This window comes from Typopeltis vanoorti, chromosome 20 (genome assembly GCF_054136105.1).
Source record: "Typopeltis vanoorti isolate ZY-2024b chromosome 20, IOZ_Tvanoo_1.0, whole genome shotgun sequence".
In the NCBI taxonomy this organism is placed as follows: Eukaryota; Metazoa; Arthropoda; class Arachnida; order Uropygi; family Thelyphonidae; genus Typopeltis; species Typopeltis vanoorti.
The window spans coordinates 23,104,353-23,128,928 of record NC_143568.1 but is presented as its reverse complement, the minus strand read 5'-3'; the positions used below and the strand labels follow the sequence as shown (position 1 = coordinate 23,128,928).

General features: G+C 34.5%; 1 protein-coding gene across 3 annotated transcripts in view; it reads left to right on the top strand.

Annotated features, from left to right (window-relative positions):
- Positions 1-24,576, top strand: part of ArfGAP1 (ADP-ribosylation factor GTPase-activating protein 1) — a 320,099-nt gene that overhangs the window by 198,439 nt on the left and 97,084 nt on the right. For all 3 annotated transcript variants that reach the window (XM_090409895.1, XM_090409893.1, XM_090409894.1), the window contains one exon: positions 8,405-8,544. In XM_090409895.1, coding sequence (XP_090266021.1) covers positions 8,405-8,544 — 140 coding nt within the window. The remainder of the gene's footprint in view (positions 1-8,404; positions 8,545-24,576) is intronic.

The following is a 24,576-nucleotide window of genomic DNA, read 5'->3' as shown; positions in this document are numbered from 1 at the left end:
TGTTTCTAAATTGAATTCTCTTGTTTTCTCTGTTATTAATTTTAGGCAAAAGGCCAGGTTTATACATGATCGTCCTTTTCTAAATCCATTCTGTACTTCTAAAATAAAGTTTTCAGAATATTTCATTAGTTTGCTATTTAAGATTCTGCTATATATTTTGTAATAGGAATTTAGTATACTGATACCTCTATAGTAGTTTTTAGGGTCATCTCTATTACCTTTTTTAAAGATAGGAATCACAATTGATTTTTTCCATTCTATTGGGGGGATACCACTTGAATAAATTTTATTTAAAAATAATAAGAATCTTTCTTTGAATCTAGTTCCTGCATATTTATATAGTTCTGAACCTAGTTTATCTTCTCCAGGTGATTTTCCGTTTCTTGTTTCTTTCAGGCTGATTTCTAATTCTTCTTTAGTTATTTCCTTTTCATTTTCGTTAATTGTTTGCGAGTTGTCTTTTTTAAAATATTTGTCTGTCCACAATTCTGTGTAGTAATTTAGAAATTCTTCTAATTTCAATTCAGTGTTTAATTTTATGTTTTCTTTGGTATCTGCATTTAAGTATTTCAAAATTTTATATACATTGGGTCTTTATTTTATATAAATGTTCTAAATTAATTTAGAACATTTATATATAGAGAATCATGGAACAAATAAACAAATTTGTTCCATGATTCTCTATATCTTTTTCTGACTTCTTTTTTAGCTATGGCTCTTATTCTTTTATATTCTATTCATCTTCTAATCTTTTACTGCTTATCCATTTGTGATAGGCTTCTTTTTTTTGTTTTTGATTATTTCTTTGATTGTATCATCCCAGATCTTCAATTTTTTCCTTTTATTGAATTTTTTGGTCTTTCATTTGCTGCTGCATTTATATCGTTTTTATATTAAGCCATTCTATTTCTATTTCTTCATTTTGTTTTATTTTTATCTAGATATTGGTTAATTTGTGTCATTCAATAGTCTAGTTTTATAAACAAATGTTTTAATTTTTCTTTCTGTTCTTGTTACTTGTAGCCATTTAAGTGGTAATCTTAATTTTATTTTAACAAGGAAGTGGTCACTGCTTATTTCATATCCTCTGTGAACTCTAACATCTAGTGAAAATTTTGATGTCTTTTCATTTAGTATAAAGTAATCTAATATTGATTTCTATCCTCTTGCTGCTCAAATATATTTATGTATGTCTTTATGTTTATAGAAGGAATTCGTTATTTTTAGGTTATTATAAACTACAAAGTTAATCAATTTTTTACCATTCCTGTTTAGAGTATGTTCTCCATGTATTCCTATATTATTATTGATTTTCGTGTTTCCAATTCTTGCATTTAAAGTCTCTCTGCTAAAATTACGTAATCATTTTTATTTATTTTATTATATATGTTTTGTAGCTGATTATAAAAATCAATATTATCTTGTTCTCTTCCCTCTTCTCGGGCATACAAACCAATTATTGTTAAATAGCTTCTATCTATTTTTATTCTAGCTTCTATTATTCTTTCATTCCATAATTTATAATGTTTCAACTGTTTTGAAAGGGCGTTATGAATCCAAATCATGACTCCTGCTTGTGCTCTTTGGTCTCTGTCAACTCCACAGTATATCACATTAAAATTTCAGTTCTCATAGTTCCTTTTCATTTCTTTTTTGTTTCAGTGATTACTGCTATTTTAAAATTTCTTTCATTTAATAATTGGTCTAATTCTATTTCTTTATATGCTATTCCTCTTACATTCCAGTTTGCTATGTGTATTAGATTTTGTCGTTTCCATTTTTGTTTTACCTTTTCCATTCCAGGGTCGTTTCCTATAGATTCAATCCGATTATCTTTTTCTGTCAGCTTACTAGTAGAATTTTGTTCTCCATGTCAGGGGACTAGCCTGACGATGGAATAGTTCAGTGGTAGGGCTGCTACTTTAAGGCTTCTGAACTAGCCTTCTTCCGAATTTTAACCCATAGGAGGGATAGGGTATATTGAAGGGGGAAAGAGTAGATTATAGAAGAATTATAGTAAGGTTTATAGATAGGGCATAGTTGTAAGGCCAGAAATGAAGAGACCCCATGGCTCTCGAGTATTCTAATAGCATAGGGGTCATAAAATAAGACGAGTTGGCTGATAAGGCGTTATAGGAAAGATTAAAGTAAGTGGATCTTCCTCGAAGTAGTAGAAGGAGAGGATAGATTCAGCTGGGGGGGGGGGTCCATGGGAGTGCCGCTTCCCTTACAATCAAGATGATTGGCCCTGTTGGTCCACGAGTCCTTATTCAGTATATTCAGACCATCCCACCACACACACACACACGCACACACATGGTGGGCTCCCCTATCCGCCACCCAGGGGATGCACTCTCTAGGGGTTACAGGGTCCCCTGAGAGAAATAGCTAATATATATAGGTTATATATATTGGTTATTTCAGGAACAAAGGATGGCCGAATGACTGGATTAGTTTCATCATTATCCCAATCTACAAAAAAGCAATCACAACAAATGTGAAAACTACCACACCATTGCCCTTATCTCACATACTAGCAAATTTTATTACACATTATTAAGGAAAGATTAGTTTTATAGACCATCAGATCTCAGAAGAACAAGCAGGATTCAGAAAAGGTCGAGCAACTAGAGATCATATATCTAACATCAGACAATTAATTGAAAAAGCAAGGGAATTCAACTTAAGCCTTTATCTATGCTTTATAGATTACTCCAAGGTCTTTTGACTGTATGAGGTGGGATATTTTATGGGATATCATGCAAGAATCAGGAATACCAGATCATCTAGTAATTGGTAATCTAGTAACCTTCATAAAGAACTTATATCAAGGAAATCAAGCAACAGTAAGAATTGAAAACTCAGTGTCCCTTGCATTCCAAATAGAAAAAGGATCAAGACACAGATGCATACTCTCACCATTACTATTCAACCTTTACAGCGAAACTATAATGAAAAGATCTCTAGAAAAGTGGAATGGAGGCATTAAATTAGATGGCCGAATAATCACTAACCTACGATACGCAGATGACACAATGATAATAGCAACAAACGAACAGGAATTAAAATCCATTCTGAATCAATTAGAATGGTAAAGATTAAGCCATGGTTTACGAATAAATCGAGATAAAATCAAAATAATGATTTTAAACAACACAGAAGAGACAGATATAGGAGGAATTGAAATTGTCGACAATTTCAACTACCTCGGTGTGATAATAACAAAAGAGATGGATGTAAAAAAGAGATAAGAAGAAGAATAGCACTAGCTAAGAAATCGATGACTGATTTAATTAAGATCTGGAAGATAGGCACATCTCCAAAAAGACCAAAATTAAGCTTGTAGAAACCTTAGTTTTTTTTTTTATCTTTCTCTATGCGTCTGAGTCTTGGACAGTGACAAAACATGACAGAAGAAGAATTGAAGTGTTTGAGCTCTGGTGCTAGAGAATATTGTTAAAAGTGTCTTGGACAGAAAAACACAAACAAAAGTATTCTAGAAGAACTGAATATCCACACAAGACTGATAAACATAATTGAACATAATTATCTCCATAATTTTCAAAAATGCATAATTGAAAAGAGAATAGTGCAATATTTTGAACACATATGTAGAATGTAAAAGGGAAGGCAACTGTCTGGAAACAATAATCATCCAGGGTAACCATGTGGGAAAAGAAAAAGAGGATCCCCCTCCCCTTCAACAGGTGGATTGACCAAATATCAAGAATCACTGGGCTTAAACTAGAACAAGCAATAAGAGAAGCACAGGGGAGAAAGAAAGAAATGAGTCCTCAGACATGAGGAGATCCAAGAGAGAGAGAGAGAGAGAGAGGTTATATATAGTGCAAAACTTTGTTTTTATAAGTGTATTGTTTTTACAGTAGCATAATACAGAAGGCATAGTCAGAAGATTGAATTCCAGACAATTAGGAATGTCTATTTGTTATAGTACCCATCTACAAAATTGAAATATTTTCAAAAATGAAAATATTTTTGAATATTTAACTACTTAAGCATTACAGAGGAATTTTCTTGCTGAGCATTCCAGATAAGATTTATTCAAGCATACTTGAGAAGAGGCTAAGAAAATTTAGGGATGAGAAACTCAGAAAAAGAAAAAGCTGGATTGAGGCCATAACTAAGGATTATTGATCAGATTTTCAATTCAAGATAATGAGTTGAAAACTTGTGGGAATTATGTGGATCTGTATTTCAGGTATTCTCAAGATCTGTATTGTAGATCTTGAAAAGGTAATCAAAAGAATTCAGGAATTTTATACTGAACTCTATGAAGACAAAGACCGAGACATCCAAGAATCATCTATGGATAACTCGAGTGAGGAAGAACATGATGCCCCCTGAGATCTTACAAGGCGAAGTAGAAATGGCACTGCAGGAAATGAAGAATGAAAAGGCCCCAGGAGAAGATGGAATTATGGTAGACTTCTTAAAACTGGGAGGAAGCCCTGTCATCAAACAGCTGACTAAACTTTTTAATAAATGCCTAAAACAGAAAAATTCCAAAAAATTGGAACAATTCACTTCTAATATTAATTTTTAAAAAGGGCAATAAGGAAGAAATTAAAAGCTACAGACCTATAAGCGTACTCCCCACCATATATAAAGTCTTCACAAAAATTATAAATAATATAATAAAATCTAAACTAGAGGGAATGCAATCCTGTGAACAAGTTGGATTTAGAAAGAATTACAATACTTTGGCCCATATTCACACATTAAGACAGCTCATTGAAAAATCAATTGAATACAATAAACCCTTATGCCTGGCCTATATAGACTATGAAAAAGCATTTGATTCAGTTAAAACATCTGCAACACTAAAAACACTTGAAACCTAGGGAACCATATATTGAAACACTAAAACATATTTACAATAATGCATCTTCTGTAATTAAATTATATAAAAACAATGAAAGTTCCCAATACAAAAAAGGCATCTGGCAAGGCGACCATATCTCCCAAATTATTTACATCTTTTTTTTTTTTTTTCCTTTCCATTTGCACTAGAGAAAGTCTTTAGAAGCCTTGATTGGGAAACAAAAGGAATAAACATAAATGGAGAAAGACTGCATCATCCGAAATTTGCAGATGATATTGTCCTAATAGCAGATAATTTTGAAGATCTGGAAGAAAGGCTAAATCAGCTAAATGAAGCCTCCAGAGTAATTGGATTAAAAATAAATAGAGAAAAAACAAAAATAATGAGGAATAAATGCATAAACCATAGAACTGTCAATGTTGAAAACCATGAAATAGAACAAGTTACTTCATATGTATATTTGGGCCAATTGTTATCCTTTGAGGATTGCCAAAGAAAAGAGATTGAATGAAGAATTCACCTTGGATGAATGGCTTATGGAAAAATGAGAGACATATTCAGAAGTGACATCCCTATGAGTCTAAAAAGGAAAGCTTTCGACCAGTGCATACTTCCTGTCTTAATATACGGAGGAGAAACATGGACTTTAACAGAAGCCCTAAACAAAAAGCTGAGAACAGCACAACTAAAAATAACATTAAGGGATAGGAAGACAAATACCCGGATAAGATATCAAACAGTGGTCATGGATATTGTAAAATACATTAAACAAGCTAAGTGGAGATGGGCTGGCCATATTGCCAGATGCAGTGATGGGAGATGGAATAGAAAAACAACAGAGTGGAGACCAATGGATGGAGGAAGACCGAGAAGAAGGTGGAGGGATGAACTTGAACAAATTACAGGAGCGAGATGGATGGGAGAGGCAGAAAACCGAGTGGTCTGGAAAATCATGGGGGAAGACCTTCGTCCAGCAGTGGACAGAACCAAAAGGTTGAAGAAGAAGATCTCGAAAAGGTATATAAGCATACACGAGGGTTGTTCGAAAAGTCTGTGCAAAAATGAAGAAAACATAATTTTTTTGGGACAAACAATTTTTATTTTTCAACATAGTCTCCTTTGAAGTCTATACACTTAGTCCAACGATGCTCGAGTTTTTTGATCCCGTCCATATAGTATGATTTGTCCAACTCTTCAAAATAGGCAGTTGTTTCAGCAATCACCTCATAGTTTGATGAAAATCTCTTTCCTGCCAGCCATTTTTTCATGTTTGGAAACAGATAGTAGTCCAATGGAGCCTAATCTGGAGGCGGGGAGATGCGAAAGGACTTCGTAGCGTAAATCGAACAATTTTGCGGTCACAATTGCAGAAGAGTGAGTGGGTGCATTGTCATGGTGAAAAAGAATCTTCTTTTTCGCCGAGTGTAGTCGTTTTTTCTTTATTTCATTATTTAAACGATCCAGCAAAGATGCATAATACACTCCGGTAATTGTTTTGCCCTTTTCCAAGAAGTCTGTGAAGATTATGCCACGAGCATCCCAGAAGACAGTGGCCATAACCTTTCCTGCTGGAGGAACAGTTTTCTCTTTCTTTGGTGCAGATTCCCCGCTTGCAACCTTGTTTTGACTGTTCCTTGGTCTCAGACTGGTAGTGATGAATCTATGTTTCGTCCGTTGTTACGAAATGTCGCAGAAATTCCTCTGGATTCTGTTGAAACAGCTTGAAGCTATCCTTGCAACAGTTCACATGTTGATGCTTTTGATCCAGTGTGAGCAAACGCAGCACCCATTTTGTGGATAGTTTTCTCATGTAAATGTTCATGTAAAGTATTATGTACACAGTCATTTGAGATGCCCACAGCCTTAGCAATTTCACACACCTTCACTCTTCTATCATCCAACACCATATAAGTTTTTTCAATAATTTCTGGAGTAGTGATCTCAGCGGGGCATCCAGAACGTTCAGTGTCACTTGTGCTCACTCATATGGCCACTTCAAAAGTTACTAAACCACTTATAAACTGTTCTAATCAAAGGTGTAGACTAACCATAATGTTTATCAAGCTTAGCTTTTGTTTCCTGAGCCCTTTCAAAAAGTAATGTTTAATCACTATACGAAATTCTTTCTCATCCATTTTTCACAAATGGATGAGAAAGATTGATCGATTCAAATGAACGCCAAACACAGAGTAATAGATGTACTTCACTGAAACTTAGTGTGTTTGATCCTCACAACAGTTGCCAGCAACTAAAAATAACCTCAATACGCACTGTTGGCTCCATCTCTTAGACTTTGCACGGACTTATCGAACAGTCCTCGTAAGCTTGTAGAGTCATTAGTCAGAATCAAAACCAGATTCGAAACACTATCGGCACTGTTTTTCATTTATAAGAATCGCATTATGAAGGAAAATAGCATTAACTAAATTAGAATAACTGCTGCGACAAATTTGGTATGAAAATCAGCAATAAAAGACAAAGACTGTGAACATTGAAAACATGATCTGCATCCTGAATGTAGAACTTTATAGGAACGAGTAAAACATGCAACTATTTAGTCACGGTTTTAGTGAAGATGGCAAATTAAATACAGAAACAGACAACATAACAAGAAAAGCTGGTATGGTGAAGAATCAACTGAATAAATTTATATGGAATAATAGAGAAATTAGCCATAACACTAAACTAAATGGTATACAGGACATCAAACCATATTAACTTATGGACCCGAGAGACATAAATACTTGTTCAGACTGAGCTTCCATAGCTCAAGATAGACTAAGCCCTTTGGTTGGAAAGACCTGGGTTCGATTCCTGTCCATGACATGAGGAACCTTTATCTGGTCTCTTTCGACTAAAGGTGAGTTAGCCAGTCTCATTTGGAGGTAGGGGGATTTTTTCACCCAGAAACTCTGGTTTTTTGTATCCCAAAACAGGCACACCAGTCCCGTGAACACATGCATCTACAGACATAGGACACTCTGGGAGGCATGGAGCTAACCACCTTATCCTCGAATTACGGTTAAGAAATCCAAGAATAGTTGGAAGATCGTGGGTGCTTAAGTGCCTGTTAGAAGCACAGATATAGTACTTGTTCAGACTAGATATCACAGAGATGAATATTCTAAGAAAAATGGAGTGAATAATGGCATCAGTGGCAGAACCATAATAAAGTTCAAGATATTAGAAAGGAGGAATTTCACATTGTTAGCATTGAATAATGTGTGAACAGAGCTAATCTCAGGTAGTATGGAAACAGAATAGGAGAGGAAGAGTTAGAAAGCATGTACTTGAGGCTACAATGGCTGGAAAACAGCCTAGAAGAAGACCAAGATCTTGGTGGATTGATACAGTAGTAGTGCTTTAGAAGATGAAAATGCATGGTTCAACAAAATTAGAGCCCTGAGAAGTAACAGAATAATTTGGTAGCAAAATGTTGATGAATTTAATCATGTAGCACTATCATAGTATTCTGTTCACACTTTTAGAATATATATCAAGGAATTGATAGTGGTATGATATGATGTTTATTTTTACAGTAAATGAATTTACTATTTCCAGGTAGCTGATGTGAGTAAAAAAGGTTGGCAGGATCTGTCCTCAATGTTTACTCCAAAAGTTACCCTAGGTCAAGCTGAAGGTGCTCCTACTGAAAAGTCTTCATTATTAGGCATTTCTGGAGGAAAGGAAAAAGAAACAAAGTAAGTTTAGAATAGCTGAATTATTGAAACTAGATCTACTTATCTGCATTTAACAAATATGTATCGAATATATTAAACATTTCGATAGCGGTTTTTAAATTATTCTGTAATGCTGTAATTTGTGGGAGATATGTGATTCAGTTTTTTTTTTTTTTATATCTATTAAAGAAAGTTGCAGCTAAATTAAGTTAGTGTGCTTAATCATATATTTATTTTAGCATTCTCAGGACTAATCTACAAAAAAACTATCAGAAAAATATAAATATATGAGTAGTCATGTTTAATATGAAAATTTTTTTTTCCTCTCTTTGCAAGTATTTTGCAGTAGTTTACAGTCAAACTTAATATATTTCAATGTCACTTACTTGGGCTTCATGATTTCATTATATGATATCGATTTTGGTAATCTGATCTGTGTGCTACAATGTAGTGAACAGATACCTGCAACATGACATATTGCTATAACAGTTGCAAGTGAATTAGTCTTTCCTACTGCTCATCTTGATTTGAATTGTGTGATTCTTTTATGACATTTTTTCACGACTACTCCAATATGTTTTTTGTGATACTTAGTCCTGAAAGGCCCACAATCTGTCCAGATTGGCTTTTATAACCATAATTTTAGGATAACATTGTAAGTCATATGCCTAAATATATATTTTTGTGTGTAAATAGTACAAATGGTGTCTTCTTATCAAGGCCTTGTAAATAGCCAAAATGACTTCCTTATCTTAATATGTCAAGGTTTGTGTAAATACATGTTCTTTTGGAGTTTTCTTGGCTCCAGGATGAAAAACCCAAGTTTCTAAGAGGGAAAAAACTCTTCCACCTCCATATGAGACCAGCTAACTCATCCTCATGTGAAAAGCCCTGATAAAGGCTCTTTTGTTTTCCATGCACCTTTTACAGATAATGGATATTCTTTAGCTTTAGGAAACAAAGTAAACAGAATTCTAGACTTCCTCCATATTATTGACATTAAACTGGTCTTACTTAATAATTATCCATATCAATCAGCTTACCATGCAGTCACCAGACATGGGATTCTTCTCTTAGACTGTTTACATAATCACTTCAAAATGATGGATTATTATTATTTTGAAACCTCCATTGAGTCTGAAGACTCATACAAATCATTATTCACTCGATGCCTATTATTAAGTGAGACCTTCAGGGTGCCAGAGACTCATCAAAAGGGAGGCCACATATTACTCATACCAGCTGTCATACCTGTTCTTGAATTCATTCACACTATCACCACCTCCAGTGTTGAAAGTTTATTTTTCACTTAGTTAGAGTATAATAAAATTAGTTTAATCCTTTATCCAAGTCTGAGCAAACAAAGTTTGCGCCTGAAAGTATCTTCAGAACTGGGGTAAGGTGGTACAACACCAGGACAACTCATTGCAAAGGTGGAGCAAGCTACCAACACTCCTATCTCAGTATCTTCTATAATGCAAAACACATCTCCTTGCAGATATGTCTAATGTTATGCATTAAGGGAAGGGCCACTACCCAGACTAGTTTCGACCTTTATTGAGGTCTCTTCAGTGTGAGCCAGGCCCAAGTGGAGGTACCAGGCAGAAGCATTAGCAGGTGATCTCTACCTATAGGAGATGCCAAATGGTGTGCCACCATTTTTTAATAAATTACTCTGGATTTGCATCATAGGAGATACTGAGATAGGAGTGTTGGTAGCTTGCTCCACCTTTGCAACGAGTTTCCCTGGTGTTGTACCACCTTACCCCAGTCCTGAAGATACTTTCAGGCGCAAACTTTGTTTGCTCACACTTGGATAAAGGATTAAACTAATTTTATTATACTCTAACCAAGTGAAAAATAAAGTTTCAACATCTTTCTCTAAATCCAGAGTAATTTATTAAAAAAGGATGGCACACCATTTGGCAACGCCTATAGGTGGAGATGACCTGCTAATGCTTCTGCCTGGTATCTCCACTTGGGCTTGGCTCCCACTGAAGAGAGCTCAATAAAGGTCGAAACTAGTCTGGGTTGTGGCCCTTCCCTTAATGCATAACATTAGACATATCCGCAAGAAGATGTGTTTTGCATTATGGGAGATACTGAGATAGGAGTGATATGTTAGCTTGCTCCACCTTTGCAACGAGTTGTCCTGGTGTTGTACCACCTTACCCCAGTCCTGAAGATACTTTCAGGTGCAAACTTTGTTTGCTCACACTTGGATAAAGGATTAAACTAATTTTATTATACACCTCCAGTGACAGTCCATTCCAATCATATACAGCTCTATGGGAAAAAAATCTAGCCTTCGTCCCTTTCCACCCTCCATAAAATGAAAAATTCCATCTACTGAGATGACCCATTCAGAAGTTTATAAGTCTCAGTCATATCGTCCCTCTTTCTCCTGTTTGCTAGTGGCTGTTGTCCACAAATTCTCAATCAGTTTTTATAATTTGTATTTTCCAATCTTGATATCATTTTTAACACTCTCCTTTGCACTCTCTCCACTGTATGAGAATCACCACTCAAGCCAAAGGACTAGACATGTACACAGTAGTCCAAATGATGTCTTCTTATCAAGGCCTTGTAAATAGCCAAAATGACTTCCTTCTCTTAATATGTCAAGGTCTGTTGTATTTGTAATCTTTGTTATATGGCTCTTGAGCTTTAATTTCCTATCTACTAAAACACCAAGATCCATAGCTTGATCACTTTCTTCTAGTATAATTCCATCAATATAATATGACATTGAATGGCTATTTTCACATGCCCACAATACTAACCACATTCCTGATTACCCTGCCTATCTTTGCATTATAATAAATAGCTGCAGGTCTCCTATCAGATCCTTTCCAATGTCATTAATGTATAGATTTAATATCAATGGACCAAGGACCGATCATTGTGGTACACCACTGGTTACCTTAAATCTTGCAGACCCACATCTCCCATATACCACTTTTTGATATCTCTGTGAGCCATCTTCTTATCCATGCTAATATTTTATAATCCAGTTCCATATTCTCTAATTTATGCAAAAGTCTTCCATGTTATATTTCATCAAATGCCTTAGCAAGTCCAAAAGTATCATGATGTTTTCATTTCCCTTGTCTAACTCAATAGTAACATTATTATAAAATGTGAGTAAATTGCTAGCAATAATTCCTTCATCGCTAGTTCTTCAGTCGCTAGCAATAATTTCTTCATCGCTAGTTCATGAACACGTGGAAAACCTACTAGTATTGCAGCATAGGTCTCGACTCTAATTAGATTCAAATCATCCAATATTATTAGCAGCACCCACCCTCCTTCTCTCCTATCCTGTCTGTCCTTCCTAAAAACATTACCTTTATACTTAATATCAGTTAGTATGTCTGCCTCAGATTGTAGGCATTAGTGAGCTAGCGCTCACTAATGCCTACAATCTGAGGTCCCAATATATTCACCAATGTAACAAACTCTACTTCTTTGTTTCTGATACTCCAAACATTCATGTACAACCATAATAGCATGCTTTTTTGTATACTCTTCTCTGTCGTCTGCATGACAGTTGGACAACTTGGAGATCTCTGTTCTTATCTAGTGCTTTACTTATGCAGACATTGAATAAGAAGACCAAGTGTTTGTGCCAGAACAATACTGGATGGAGCATTTCCTCCTACAAGTGAGTTGCACAAGGAGTTTTGGAGTTTGTCTGCTATTGAAAGGATGGCTTTTCCACTCCACCAGCATACCTACCTGATTTAGTCTTTTATTATATTTTGAGGTCCATTCCAGAAACACAACTTTTCCTTCCATCTTCTTTCGATGAAATAAAGTCTTCACTTCCAGCTGTTCGATCAGCTGTGGGACCAGATGGCTTTACTGCTGTGATGCTTCAACCATTTCCTTTTCCTCTCTTGCAAGATTTAATTTATTTACTTTTGTTTACCAAATGTATACCATCATATCTTCGCCAGTCAAGTTGAGTATCATTCCAAAGAAAGAAGATTCATCTGTACCCCCCCCCCCCCTCTCCAGGGTCGAATTTATACTTTTTGAAGCCCTACACGCAACATCATAATGAGGCCCCAAAAGAACAAGTCTGTTTCAGCTAATCAAATTCATACCTTTTTTTTTTTTAGTTTATTGAAAATAATAGTCGACATTTTTATTTTGTTTTATTTTGGTGCAAGTTGCTTCTTAAATGTTTTATTCGTTTCAACACTGAAAAATCAGCATCAGCACTTGCATTTGAAATAGGCATCCTCAAAAATATTTTTAGCATTGTTTCTATGTTTGGAAAAGTAGACCTTAACCCATCGTTTATAAATTGGTACATATTTTAATTGAAAAATTTTCTTCCTTTATCATTATTAAAAATTGCTTACCTTCACCAATAAATTTTTCTGAATCAATATCAGCCCCATAAGATTGTAAAATTTTGTTAATACTAGTCTTGTACTTGTTCTTGCACTTGTCTTGAGCTATATCTTTCTTCAAAAAAATGCCAAACATATCTGTCTAAATAGCTTTTTGCTCTTTCATTAATTTCCAAAATTAGCTTATTGCAAAGACATTAAAAGTATTAACAATGAAATTTTCTTTCCCATGTAATATATGAGTAATCTCATCGTTAGACTGCGAAATTTCGTGAGACTTTTTTTTTTTTTTTTGTTTTTTTCACTCTTTCCTTCTCATCTTCAAATTTTGTCTCATCTGTTAATAAATTCGCTTCTTCATTTAAAGCAGCAAAAACTATTTCTTATATCTAAAATAAATCCAACCAAAGACTGTAACAAATTATTGGCTAAAAATAAATCCATATCAGGATCTTGTAGAGATTTACTAGTATATAGCATTTATTCGTTGTAAAATTTTGTCCTATACAACTGTTAAAATTGCTGTTTCTGAATTGTCAAAATGATCAGCTAATGATGAGCTCTGATTTAGAAATAGATTTTTCATGAAGAGAAATGGATACTTCAAGTAATGTCTCTTTAATTTGTTTATATCATTGGTTCCAAAGCAATACAGTGTCAGCTCTTGTGGACCACCTCGTTTCACTTGATCTTTTAACTGTTAAAGTTTTTTTTTTTTTTCTAAATGTTTAAGGAGTATACTCCATCTTCTTGTTGAAGATGAAAAGTAATTATATATGTTTTGAATAAAACAAAAATACTGCACTGCTTCTGGACAAGATCCTGCAGCATAGTTGCCAATTCAATTTTAATTGATCAAAACTTCATCTGCATTCTACTTTTTATCATGCAATTACCCACTTTGCCGTTAATCCCTGAACGGCGATTTTAGAGCCGTTAACGGATTAACTGTGGTGGTGGAACAACCTTTGGCTTTACGTGTACTGTGTTACTTGGAATTCCCTTTACTGTCCTATGATCAGTGCTGTAACAAGGACATGGCAAAAGAGGTGCCTGCCACGGGCACAGCTAGGTTTGGGGCGCAAAATGTAAAAAATGTTAAAAATAAATTTTATATTGTATTTTTAAATTTCAGCAACATGCTGCTTTAGACATGCAAATTCTGCACCACACTGCAACTCATTTTGATGGTTAATAGTAAGTATTTAACATATTGCATTTAGTAAAATTTAACTTGTTACATTTCAATTTTTCAAAATTTTTGTCATTTTTGGTTTGGGGTGTGTGGGGGGGGGAGCAAGTGAGACACGTGCCACAGGCGCTTCACACCCTCGTTACTATACTGCCTACAATCTTTGATTCTTTTTTTTCCTGCACAATTATTGTGTCTTTTCACAAAAATAAAAACGAATTTCACATGTGCAAAAATAATCAATCCTGAAATGACCAGAGATCAGCCTTTGCAGTGACTCTATTTAGGAATAGTAAATTTGCTGCCTTTTATTCTTCACATCAGTATCACAGAACAAGACAACTGTATGTTCTTTCACTTTACTGACAATACAGAAGAATTTTTTTTTTTGCAAATTTTCCAATGTTTGTTTCATTTAAAATATTGTGTCAAATATTTATTTTTTTAAATAACGTTTACTGAAATAAATATTGACATTTTGCTTTCTTTCCTTGCAAACAACTGCCGTTATATGGATTGTAACATTTCAATTTTAGGAACGTTTTTTTTTTTTTTTTTTTTGTGAACAACAATTGATGTTAAACTGCATTACTTGGGGTTTCTGATTGTGTCTTTTTAATATCAAAAATTTATATCCAATGGTATTTTATCAGACTCTTCACCTTTGTCTTTTGCTTAAAACTGCAACAGATTTTTTTTTTTAAGGATTTGCATTACTATAATATCCAGCGTAATCACTGTAGATATGCTGAAAATATAAAATAAAGGATATCCTATACGAAATAATTCAAAATTTATGTCATTTTGAAGATTTTCTACTGCATCTACCTCCCTTCTCCTCTCCTGGAAATCAATTACATAACTACTTTAAATTTCTACTGGTTTGCAAGCTTTCAGACAGTATTCAAAATCTGTTACTTCAGTTTACCGTTTTGACAAAAAATAAATAAAATAAAGCAATAATATTGTTGTGCCGTTGAAGCTTCTAATGAAATCAGTTGTTCAGTGGTCTGCTGAAATTTCAGTAGTGTTATTATTGTTATTTATTTATTTATTATTTTTTTAAAATAAAATATTCTAAATATTACTATGTCTTCGAAATACTCCATAATAATCCTCTTAGCTGGAGGAAAAGCTAAACTTAGATTACTCTCACTGCTATTGAGAAAGACGAGAGAGAAAGTTTCCCCAGGCATCACACTAAATTGCCTAGCTGTAGTGCAGAATACATCAAGTTGTTGATTACTGACGTGCTAACACAGAAATACTGACATCTTTTACAGGCTGATACAACAGTTATACCAAAATGATTTCTTAATTTATAATGATCAGTTTCATTTTTATTATCGAAAAATTATAAATAATTTGATACAATTATCTTGAAAAAAAAAAGATTTGAATTATTTAAAAGAAAAGGTACATATGTATTATATAATCATTTATGTTTTTTTTTGGGAGGGAGAGAGGGTTATAGACCTGTTTCTTTCTGCTCGAGTAACAGTCCGTAAGCTAACGAAAATTATTGTGAAAGTGAGAAACGAACACGTCCAGTAGGCACACTAAAATAACAATAGCCGAATACACAGAATTTAATTTTTTTTATTATTATATTTTTCACCTTTCTGATTGCTTTACAGATGTTCAAAATTTTATTCTGATATTGCTTTTGTAGGATGAAACTGTTAATTTATTTAACAGTTTCATAATTCCCCCAATTTAACATAATTTAATGATTTATACTTATAAGGAAATAATATAAATGAAAAAATATACAAAATTTGCTAATTTATAATAATCACAATTTAATTTCAGTATCGGAATATTAAAAGTTCTCTGGTACAATTACTTTGACAAATTCAAACAAAAAGAAAGTGCACATATATGTTATCTAGCAGTATTTTTTGTGTGTGTGAGTGAGAGAGAGAGAGGTGAATTAAAGGTGAATTATTTCTGTTATAAAAATTTTGGAAATATAATTTCATTTTGCACATGCACCTTCACGTTTTGAAAGATAAACTCTAGGGAAAATATCGCAATTCAAAACTGCCGCATAATATCGAAATTAGCCGTAAATATGTACATAACAGTTGACTTCATAACTGCCATTTATTTCGATTTGTAGTGAGTGATTACGGGGAAACCAAGAAAGGTTTTTTGAAATGCAAAAACCTACTGATTACATTATAAAAATTATGCATTACATGATATGATTCAAGATTTATGTATCATTCTCTATAAAGCAAAATTTAAAAGTGCAAACCTTCGTGCAATCTGTGAACTAACCTTCGAACTAAGATTATGAATAAAAAAGAAAACTTAATTTGGAACAGATGGAGGCTGTATTCATTTTTAGATTCGGATTTTCATGAATTTATAAAATAAATTCATGAAAATAATTGTTTGACAAAAATAATTATCTTCAATCAAGTTCTGGGAGAATTTCAAAATGCATTGGCGATTAAAATAATTAGAAAAAAAATTAATAGTGACATTGATCTTCCAAAGTGATACAATACGAAGTGAAGAAAGTATGAAAGGATTTCTTATTTTGCGCTGGCATTAAAAACTATAATTTTACGATAAAAACAAGCAGCAAAAAATTAATATAACTCATAGGTATTTAGTCTGATATAACTTAGATTCTGGTTACCGAGCAAACGGCAAGCAACTGCGTTTCTTACTGTAGGCAACTCAACGTAGCTACTATGTACACCAGATAATCTAGTTAAGTGTTCTTTTCAGCGTGAAGGATTATTGTCCCTTCTAATGGACATGACAATCAAACTGCACTTCTTATTCATGTTCTTTCAATAGGTGAACAGAATATTATCCAGGTTTGCTGGACGTATACACGTCCAGCAAAGAAATGGTCTTAGATATATGAATTTTATGGAATGCAGGAGTTTCTGTTAGTTTTATATTCAAAGGAAAGAACAATGTATTTCAAATGGAAGCAGGAGGCCTCACAAATTTTTCAGCGGCCTCTAGTTTTTATATTATGAATTTAATATTTAAAAATAAGTATTTTATTTTGCAACTATAACTACACTGTTTTTTTTATTGTTCTTTGTGAGGAGTAAGGTTTTAAAATGTGGCCCCCTAGAGAGTGAGGCCCCAGCTTGCACCTAATGGTAAATGCAGCCCTGCCCTTCTCCTCCCTGACTACCATCCAGTCACCGTTGCTCCTGTTCTCTAACATCTCTTTCAAAGTATGAACTAAATGTTTCTTCAGTCATACATCCAGCATGATTTTAGGTAGATAGTCTTTATCCGGTGGATGTCTTCATTCTTTCCTCTTGTCTCTCTGAATCCTGATGCCAACTTTGGCTTCTCTTTATGACATCCTTGAACCTCCAGAAGGCCTTTGAGAATGTCTCTCTTCAAGTTGTTTTGAGCAATGTCTATTACAGGATATCCAGAATGATTTCAAGATAGTCTCTTTGCATGCCTTGCAGGGTGTTATGTCTCATTTGTAGTTTTTTATTCAATCTTTTCTAACCTGAACCCTTTTCTATCTTAACCTTATTCTATTAATATCCTATCGTCATTTATGTTGTGTCGCTTCTTCTTATTCACACTTATTTTAAACCTTTTTTGCCTTATCTCCGTAATACACTATCGGGCAGCACGTGGTACCTCTGAGGGACAATGGAATTTCCTCGAGATAGAGGCAGTACCAGAGTATCAGAGTGTCTAAGATTTACCTCTCGTAAAACGCCAAGAAATTTATTTGTTTGCTGCGCCACTTAGCGCTATTAGATTATTAAACATTGACAACCAAGAGGTAATCTCAGGACAGTACTTAATGATACCTATTGACTCTGCAGACGTGACCAAAATTTGCTCTTTTCAAATATCCCTTTTAATTATCCTGCATAGGTTCGCATTAATATTTTATAAGCATTGCATCGGATTCCAGAAATCACAGAAAGTCTTTGTTAGAATCAAAAACAAGGTTTATTATACTCAAAAGTTGATACACATAATAACACTAAATTGAATCCCATCTTAAGGGAGTTTCAGACAAGGTATGTAAAATTCAAACACTACTATTACACTTATAAAATATTATACAGTAGCTTCCTAAAGTAAGAATTATATTAACCTTCGCTAATGCATTAGTCATGTACTATTATCACAATCAATCTAAAACTCCGTAGCTCTGTCAGACTACACAAGATAACATTCATATCTTTCACAATCTCTTTATATTTTACCAATTCTTTACTCTAACATTTCCTTAATCTCATTCAATATAAAGGCGTACTTTAACACAACGACAGATAATAAAATTTGAATTCAATATCCTTTTAAAATCCTAGCAATACAACCTTATCCTGTATCATTAATGTTCTCTTTTATAACATATTAACGTGGCACAAATCTTTCATTCATATACAGTGAAACACAAACAAAGTCTACTTATCTTCCTTTATGGTTCTTTAAAGCATCATAAGTTCACAGGAAACTGGCCTTCTGTGGACAGCCTGACTTGTCTTTTTTCCCGCGGAGATACTGCTGCCAAACCCGTGACTGCCTATCGGGATCCGTCCGACATCGAGGGCACTCGCACCCTCTGCCACCACGTGCGACGAACACACCAGGAAAATCCAGGAACAAAAAAGGCTTGTTACAGGGTCGCATGATCCTTATATTTCACCTATTCTTCTCGGCGATTCTCGCCCTTTTCAGTGTCCATCCAACTCGCACGTGTTGCTACGTCATAGTGTCCATATCTCTCCCCCACTATTGCACGTACGCTGATGTCACGATGTTTGCTTGGGGCGAACTGTTTCCTCGGGTTACGACTCCGTAACCTTTGGGCTTGACCCCCCCAACTGTTGAATTTGTGCTTACATTCCATAACTCTTTTATACATGTTTTATAATGCTCTGCTAATGTTTTACACTTTCAGTATTAAATTAACCACATTCGTGAATGGCACAAAATACATACTTATTTAACCTTTTCATAACAGAACACACTTGATTTATATATACATAATACTTATTCTACACTTAGAGGCAATTTATTGTATTTATCTCATTCTTTTGTTTGGAAAAACATGTTAGACTGTGATAAGATAGGAATACATAAATTTCCACTCTTTCACAATCTAACAAGGGCACACTGGTGACATGGAAAACTTACCAGAGAATGGCTTCCCAAATTCTCAGATCTGGTTGGGTAGCACAAGATATTGTTGGGGGGGGGGGGGGAGTTTAAGACCTCTTCTGGTCCTATATGTGGGACTTTAGTATGCAGTACTATTTTCAGTGTGAAGTTAGGCAAATAAAAATCTCCAATAAGCTGGGCAGTGGTCTCACACCAGGTAATGATGATGATCTCCCAGCTAAAGAGATCCATGCCCACGGTGGGATTTGAGCCTGTTGCTAGGAGAGCAGATATGCCAACCACTTGCCAACAATGGCAGTTATTAACTAGTTTAATACTAATGATATAAAATAACAAATATTTTATGTTGGAAGAATAATTAGCTTCTTCCATTCTTGCTGTGAAAGAGGTGAACAAAGTTTAATACATACATGCTAAGCTGTGTCTCCTGCCATATTTAGCAATTACACAGTACAAGACACATCCCATCGTGAAAGTGTTAAATAGTAGAAGAATAATGCAACAGACAGTTACTAAATTTGTGGCAAATAATACATGCCACAATGTTACACATAACAATAACAATCCTCTGAAAGGGATTCTAGCTACCTGTTTAAAAAAAACTAAATAAAATGATAATAATTATTTTATGTAATTCAGGAGGATGATTATTCATACTTTCATATTGTTAAACCTGTCATTTTGATTCAGGTTGGAGTTGTGCATAAGTGCTTTCCAGAACTCTTCTTGAATAAACATTTCTATAATTCTGTTTCTAAGGATTCTCTGACTCCATTTTGACAACTAGTTTTGACTCCATTGTTGTGGTATTACAAGTTTATGAGGATTCATGAACTGAATGGGGCTATGGTGCTCTTTAGCCTTTTTTTTTTTTTCATACTTCTAACCAAAGGATGCGAGGCTAAAGTTAGACTCAGTTAAACAATATATATGCCTGAGAGAGAGAAAGATTGCGTATTTATTTTTAGTTGAAAACAAGAAAAAGACAAGAAAACTCTTGTTTTGCTTTTTATGCAAAACAAGTGTTCTCTGCCAAGTTGGCAGGAAAACGACCCAGAGGAAGACCAAGATATAGGTGGATTGATACAGTACAAAATGCCTTAGATGATAGAAATATAAGATCTGGTAATGTTGGCGTCTTGACAAGTAACAGACTGATTTGGAGGAAAATTGTAGATAGGAAGTTAGTAATGATGTAAATTTGTCAGGTAGTACTATCATATCCTGTATACCCCCTTGAGGGTACATGGCAGGAATTTGAGGATGATGAAAATAAAGAAATTAATTAATTGGTTGGTGTGAAAGTTGCAGAAAGTGGATTTTTTAAAAAAAAATATTTTTTTTTTTTTTGCAGTACATTCAAACACTGCCTGCAGTATAAACTACCTGGAATCCTTTGTGTAGAAGTGGTGTGATATAAGCTGAAATATATTTATTATCATCAACTTCTTGATATGTGCCTTCAGGGAATGTACAAAATATTATGATGGTACTACATGGAAAAGTTATACCATTACCAACTTCTAATCAACAATTTTCTTCCAGATTAATTTGTTATCTGTCAATCTCCAACATTATCAGATCTTATATTTCTGTCTTTTAAGGCACTTTTAATTGTATCAATCGACCCACATCTTGGTCTTCCTCTGGGTCTTTTTTCCTTCCAACCTGGCAAAGAACACTTGTTTTGCTAATCTTTCCTCTACTATTCTGTTTATGTGACCATCTGAGATTAGCTCTGCTAACACATTCCTGAATGCTAAAATGGCAAGTTCTTTCCTAATTTCTTCATTTTAAATACAACACTGCCAGTTATGATATCTGTGGTCTCTCCAGTCTTTGATAAAGTATTTTATTTCTAACCAAGCTCCCAGATCCATAAGTTAAAACTGGTTTGAATGCCTTGTATACAGCTAATTTAGTAATTTGACTAATTTCTCTCTTATTTCATATAAATTTATTCAGATGACTTCCTGCCATATCAGCTTTACTAATTCTTTGTCTATTTCCATATTTAATTTGCCATTTTCACTAAAAATTGTGCCTAAATAGCTGAAATGTTTTACTTGTTTTATAGGTTCTCCATTCAGGATACAGTTGATTGATGTTTTTAGTGTTTCTGCCTATTTTCATTATCTCCCTTTTTATTGCTGATTTTCATACCAAGCCTATTACAACAGTTATTCAGTTTAGTCAGGGAATCTTGCAGACTTGTACTGGATTTATTTAGAAGTATAACATCATCTGCATAAAGTAATGAGCAGAGAGTAACATCACCAATTGTGGTATCAGATTTAATACCACTTTCCTTCATAATGTGATCCATATAGATAATGAATTATAGTGGAGATAATGTTACCCCCCCCACCTCCATCTCGCACCTGATTCAAAATCAAGCCATTTTCCTAAACCTCCTTCAATTCTAACTTCTGACTGTATCTACATTTCTGAATGTAACTACAGTTATATTCTGACTGAATATAACTGTAGCATTTTGAAAAGTTTCCTCTAATGTTTCAGACAATTTTCACAGTTTGATACGAATGTTTCCAAATTTTAGCAGAGAGTTCTGACTGCATGGTTGTTCAAACTATTTGATTCGGAGCTTTTAATCCAAACAGTTTGTACCACAATGTTAGAACTTGATTGCATTGTGCTAAATAGAGGTCAGTTGATCATTTGGCACATACATGCAAGAATTTGATGGAATACAGATAATTGAAAAATAGAGGAAAACATAGAATCTATAAGCAGAAGACTGATAAAAGCATTAACTTTGAGAGAGCAGAAAGAAAAACATAGAAGGAAAGTGGACTCATTTTAAGCACAATAACTGTATATGAGGGGGCTAAAAATTTCTGATAAACACCTCATTTGAGGTTCTACCTCAAACAAGGTGTTTTAACCCCCTCGTATACAGTTATTGGATGCCTTGATGATTGTGTTCTTAAAACGAGTCTTCTCAAGGGTTCTCAGTTCCTTCATGGTGATTATCACTACTTTTCAGCACACCATTGTACGAGTAAAGAACAGGTCAACAAAACATGCTTTCAGTCACCCAATACCTTACCTAATATATGAAAGACGAATATAAAGAAAAATATAAACAACTAAAATTATGATAAATAGAAAATGTAAAGAAGCTAAAGAACGATAGTATATATCGAGAAGTGCAAAGAAATAGAAGATTTAACGAATGCTGGAAAATTTCAATAAAGCACATAACATTATAGGAGGAATGAGGCAGCAAAATACAACAGGAAGCACAATTATCAAAAATATACTGCTTGGAAAGAAGTCAACAGACACCCCATGGAAAAGGTGCATTGTGCCATGTCACAAGTTACTTGTTTGAAGCCGTATAAATTGGAGGAATATAATACTCCCAAGTCAGTGCAACTGTGCCCAGATGGAATGGCTGGGAGAAACGAACTGACAGTTTAAAAGAGGCTTTGTGACAGGATGCCATGTTACAGGCCTATCTTTTCGGGAAAATTGTTGACAAATTGGGCAATCCCAGGTCAACAATCAGCAATACCATACTGAGATGGAAGCGCAGGGAGTCAACTGTGCATCTCAACTGGTAAAGGTTGAGAACCCCTGAGTCCTATCTCATTTCGACCCATCCAGCGGTTAGGAAGAGTTGCATTGAGATAATTACAGATAATTATGGCGAAAATAAGGTGGCGCCCCCATCTTGCATGAAAATGAAACCCAGAGTTGTCTTCGAGTTGAGGGAACAACCAGATTTGTAACATATCGAGGTATGACATCCCAGTTATTGTTGCCTTGGTAAAGAAAAAAGGCCCATAAATTTTCCTCTGAGAAAGGACAAAAAACACATTCACTTTAGGTGAATTTTTTTAATGTTCAATGTTTGCACGTGGATGTCCAGTGCCATAACTAGGTAGGTGCACAGGACCAGGACGAAGGGGACTTGAAATGGAGTATCAAAATAATATAAAAAAAATAAATAAAATAATTAGTATTATATTTTTATTTTCGAATTTTAAACTTTGCCGCCGTGGGAACCGACTCGTAATAACGTTTTTGATTAAAGTTAAAAATTAACCGATCAATTGCTATGGTTTTTGTTTATTTATTTTATTTATTTTTCCAAAAAAAGGGGGGGGGGCAAAAATAAAATCTTGCACATGTCCCATGAAAAACTAGTTAGGGCACTGGTTCTGTCCTCCATATTCTCACGTTATGATGATTCACTTCACCACAAGCGAAAAGTTGATTCATCAGAAAAAATGAGTAGTGCTGCGAAGGCATCATCCTCAATATCATCCAACGTTTTATGCAAAAGTCTAACCTGTTTTCTTTGTCCCCGGAGTGTAGTGCCTGCATTAACTGCAGTGTAGCCTTTCATATGCAATAATTTCCTTAGAACACGCCATAACTGTTGTTTGAGGAATTCATAATTCCTTGCTTACGCGGCTTGTAGATTGTCTTGGACTGCGTACGAATGTTTATCGAATTCTTCAACATGAACTTCGGAAATACGTCTTCGAACTACCTGGGCTTTTTTCCTTTACAGATGCATTCCTCCTCTTGAAATTTTTTGTACCATGAATTGGTTGGTGGAATTTGAATTCCACCAACCAAATGCTGCTAGCTTATTGTTCAATAGTATCACTATCGTGCGTTGGCTAAGCATTAAGTAATCTGGAAACTCCGCTCCATAGACTAAATTTTATCAAGATTCTTCCGATGTAATTCACGGACCATGTAATGACATAAGTAGCTATATACATGGTGAGATTTCCAAACCTTTGCCCCATATATGTAAAGTTTATCAACAAAGAACCCACTGCGTGGTTTTTAATGACATTTGGTATAGAGATCATTACAGTAATGATCAATGGTCGGGTCATCCCTAGTACATAGTTCCTATCATATGAAATGGCTGATCTAGATATAATGTCGAATTTTATCATTATTATGTGGATAGTGTTCTGCTGCCGTTTTGCCAGGAATAATAGTGAACGCACGCCGTGGTTGAACTATTTTAATATAGGTGGGTGAAGTTTTCCAGTTGTTTAAAATTTACGTCTTGTTGTATTGTATTTTACTTAAAATTTATGTAGTTTCACTCAAATATTACACCAGTGAAGAAAGATTGCTGTTTTTGAGTTCAGTAATTAAAAGCAAGAAAGATTGCTGTTTTTGAGTTCAGTAATTAAAAGCAAGTGTGTACTGTACACAGAGACCAAATGTCTCCTGGACGAAAAGCATCTTGGATTCAGTATCTATTCGCCACCCTTTTCCCCCTTATCAGCAACTGGAACCTTTTTCAGGTAAGCCGGTTGAAGGTACTGCAAACAATAACCCTCTCCTCGCGACCTATTGATCATAAAA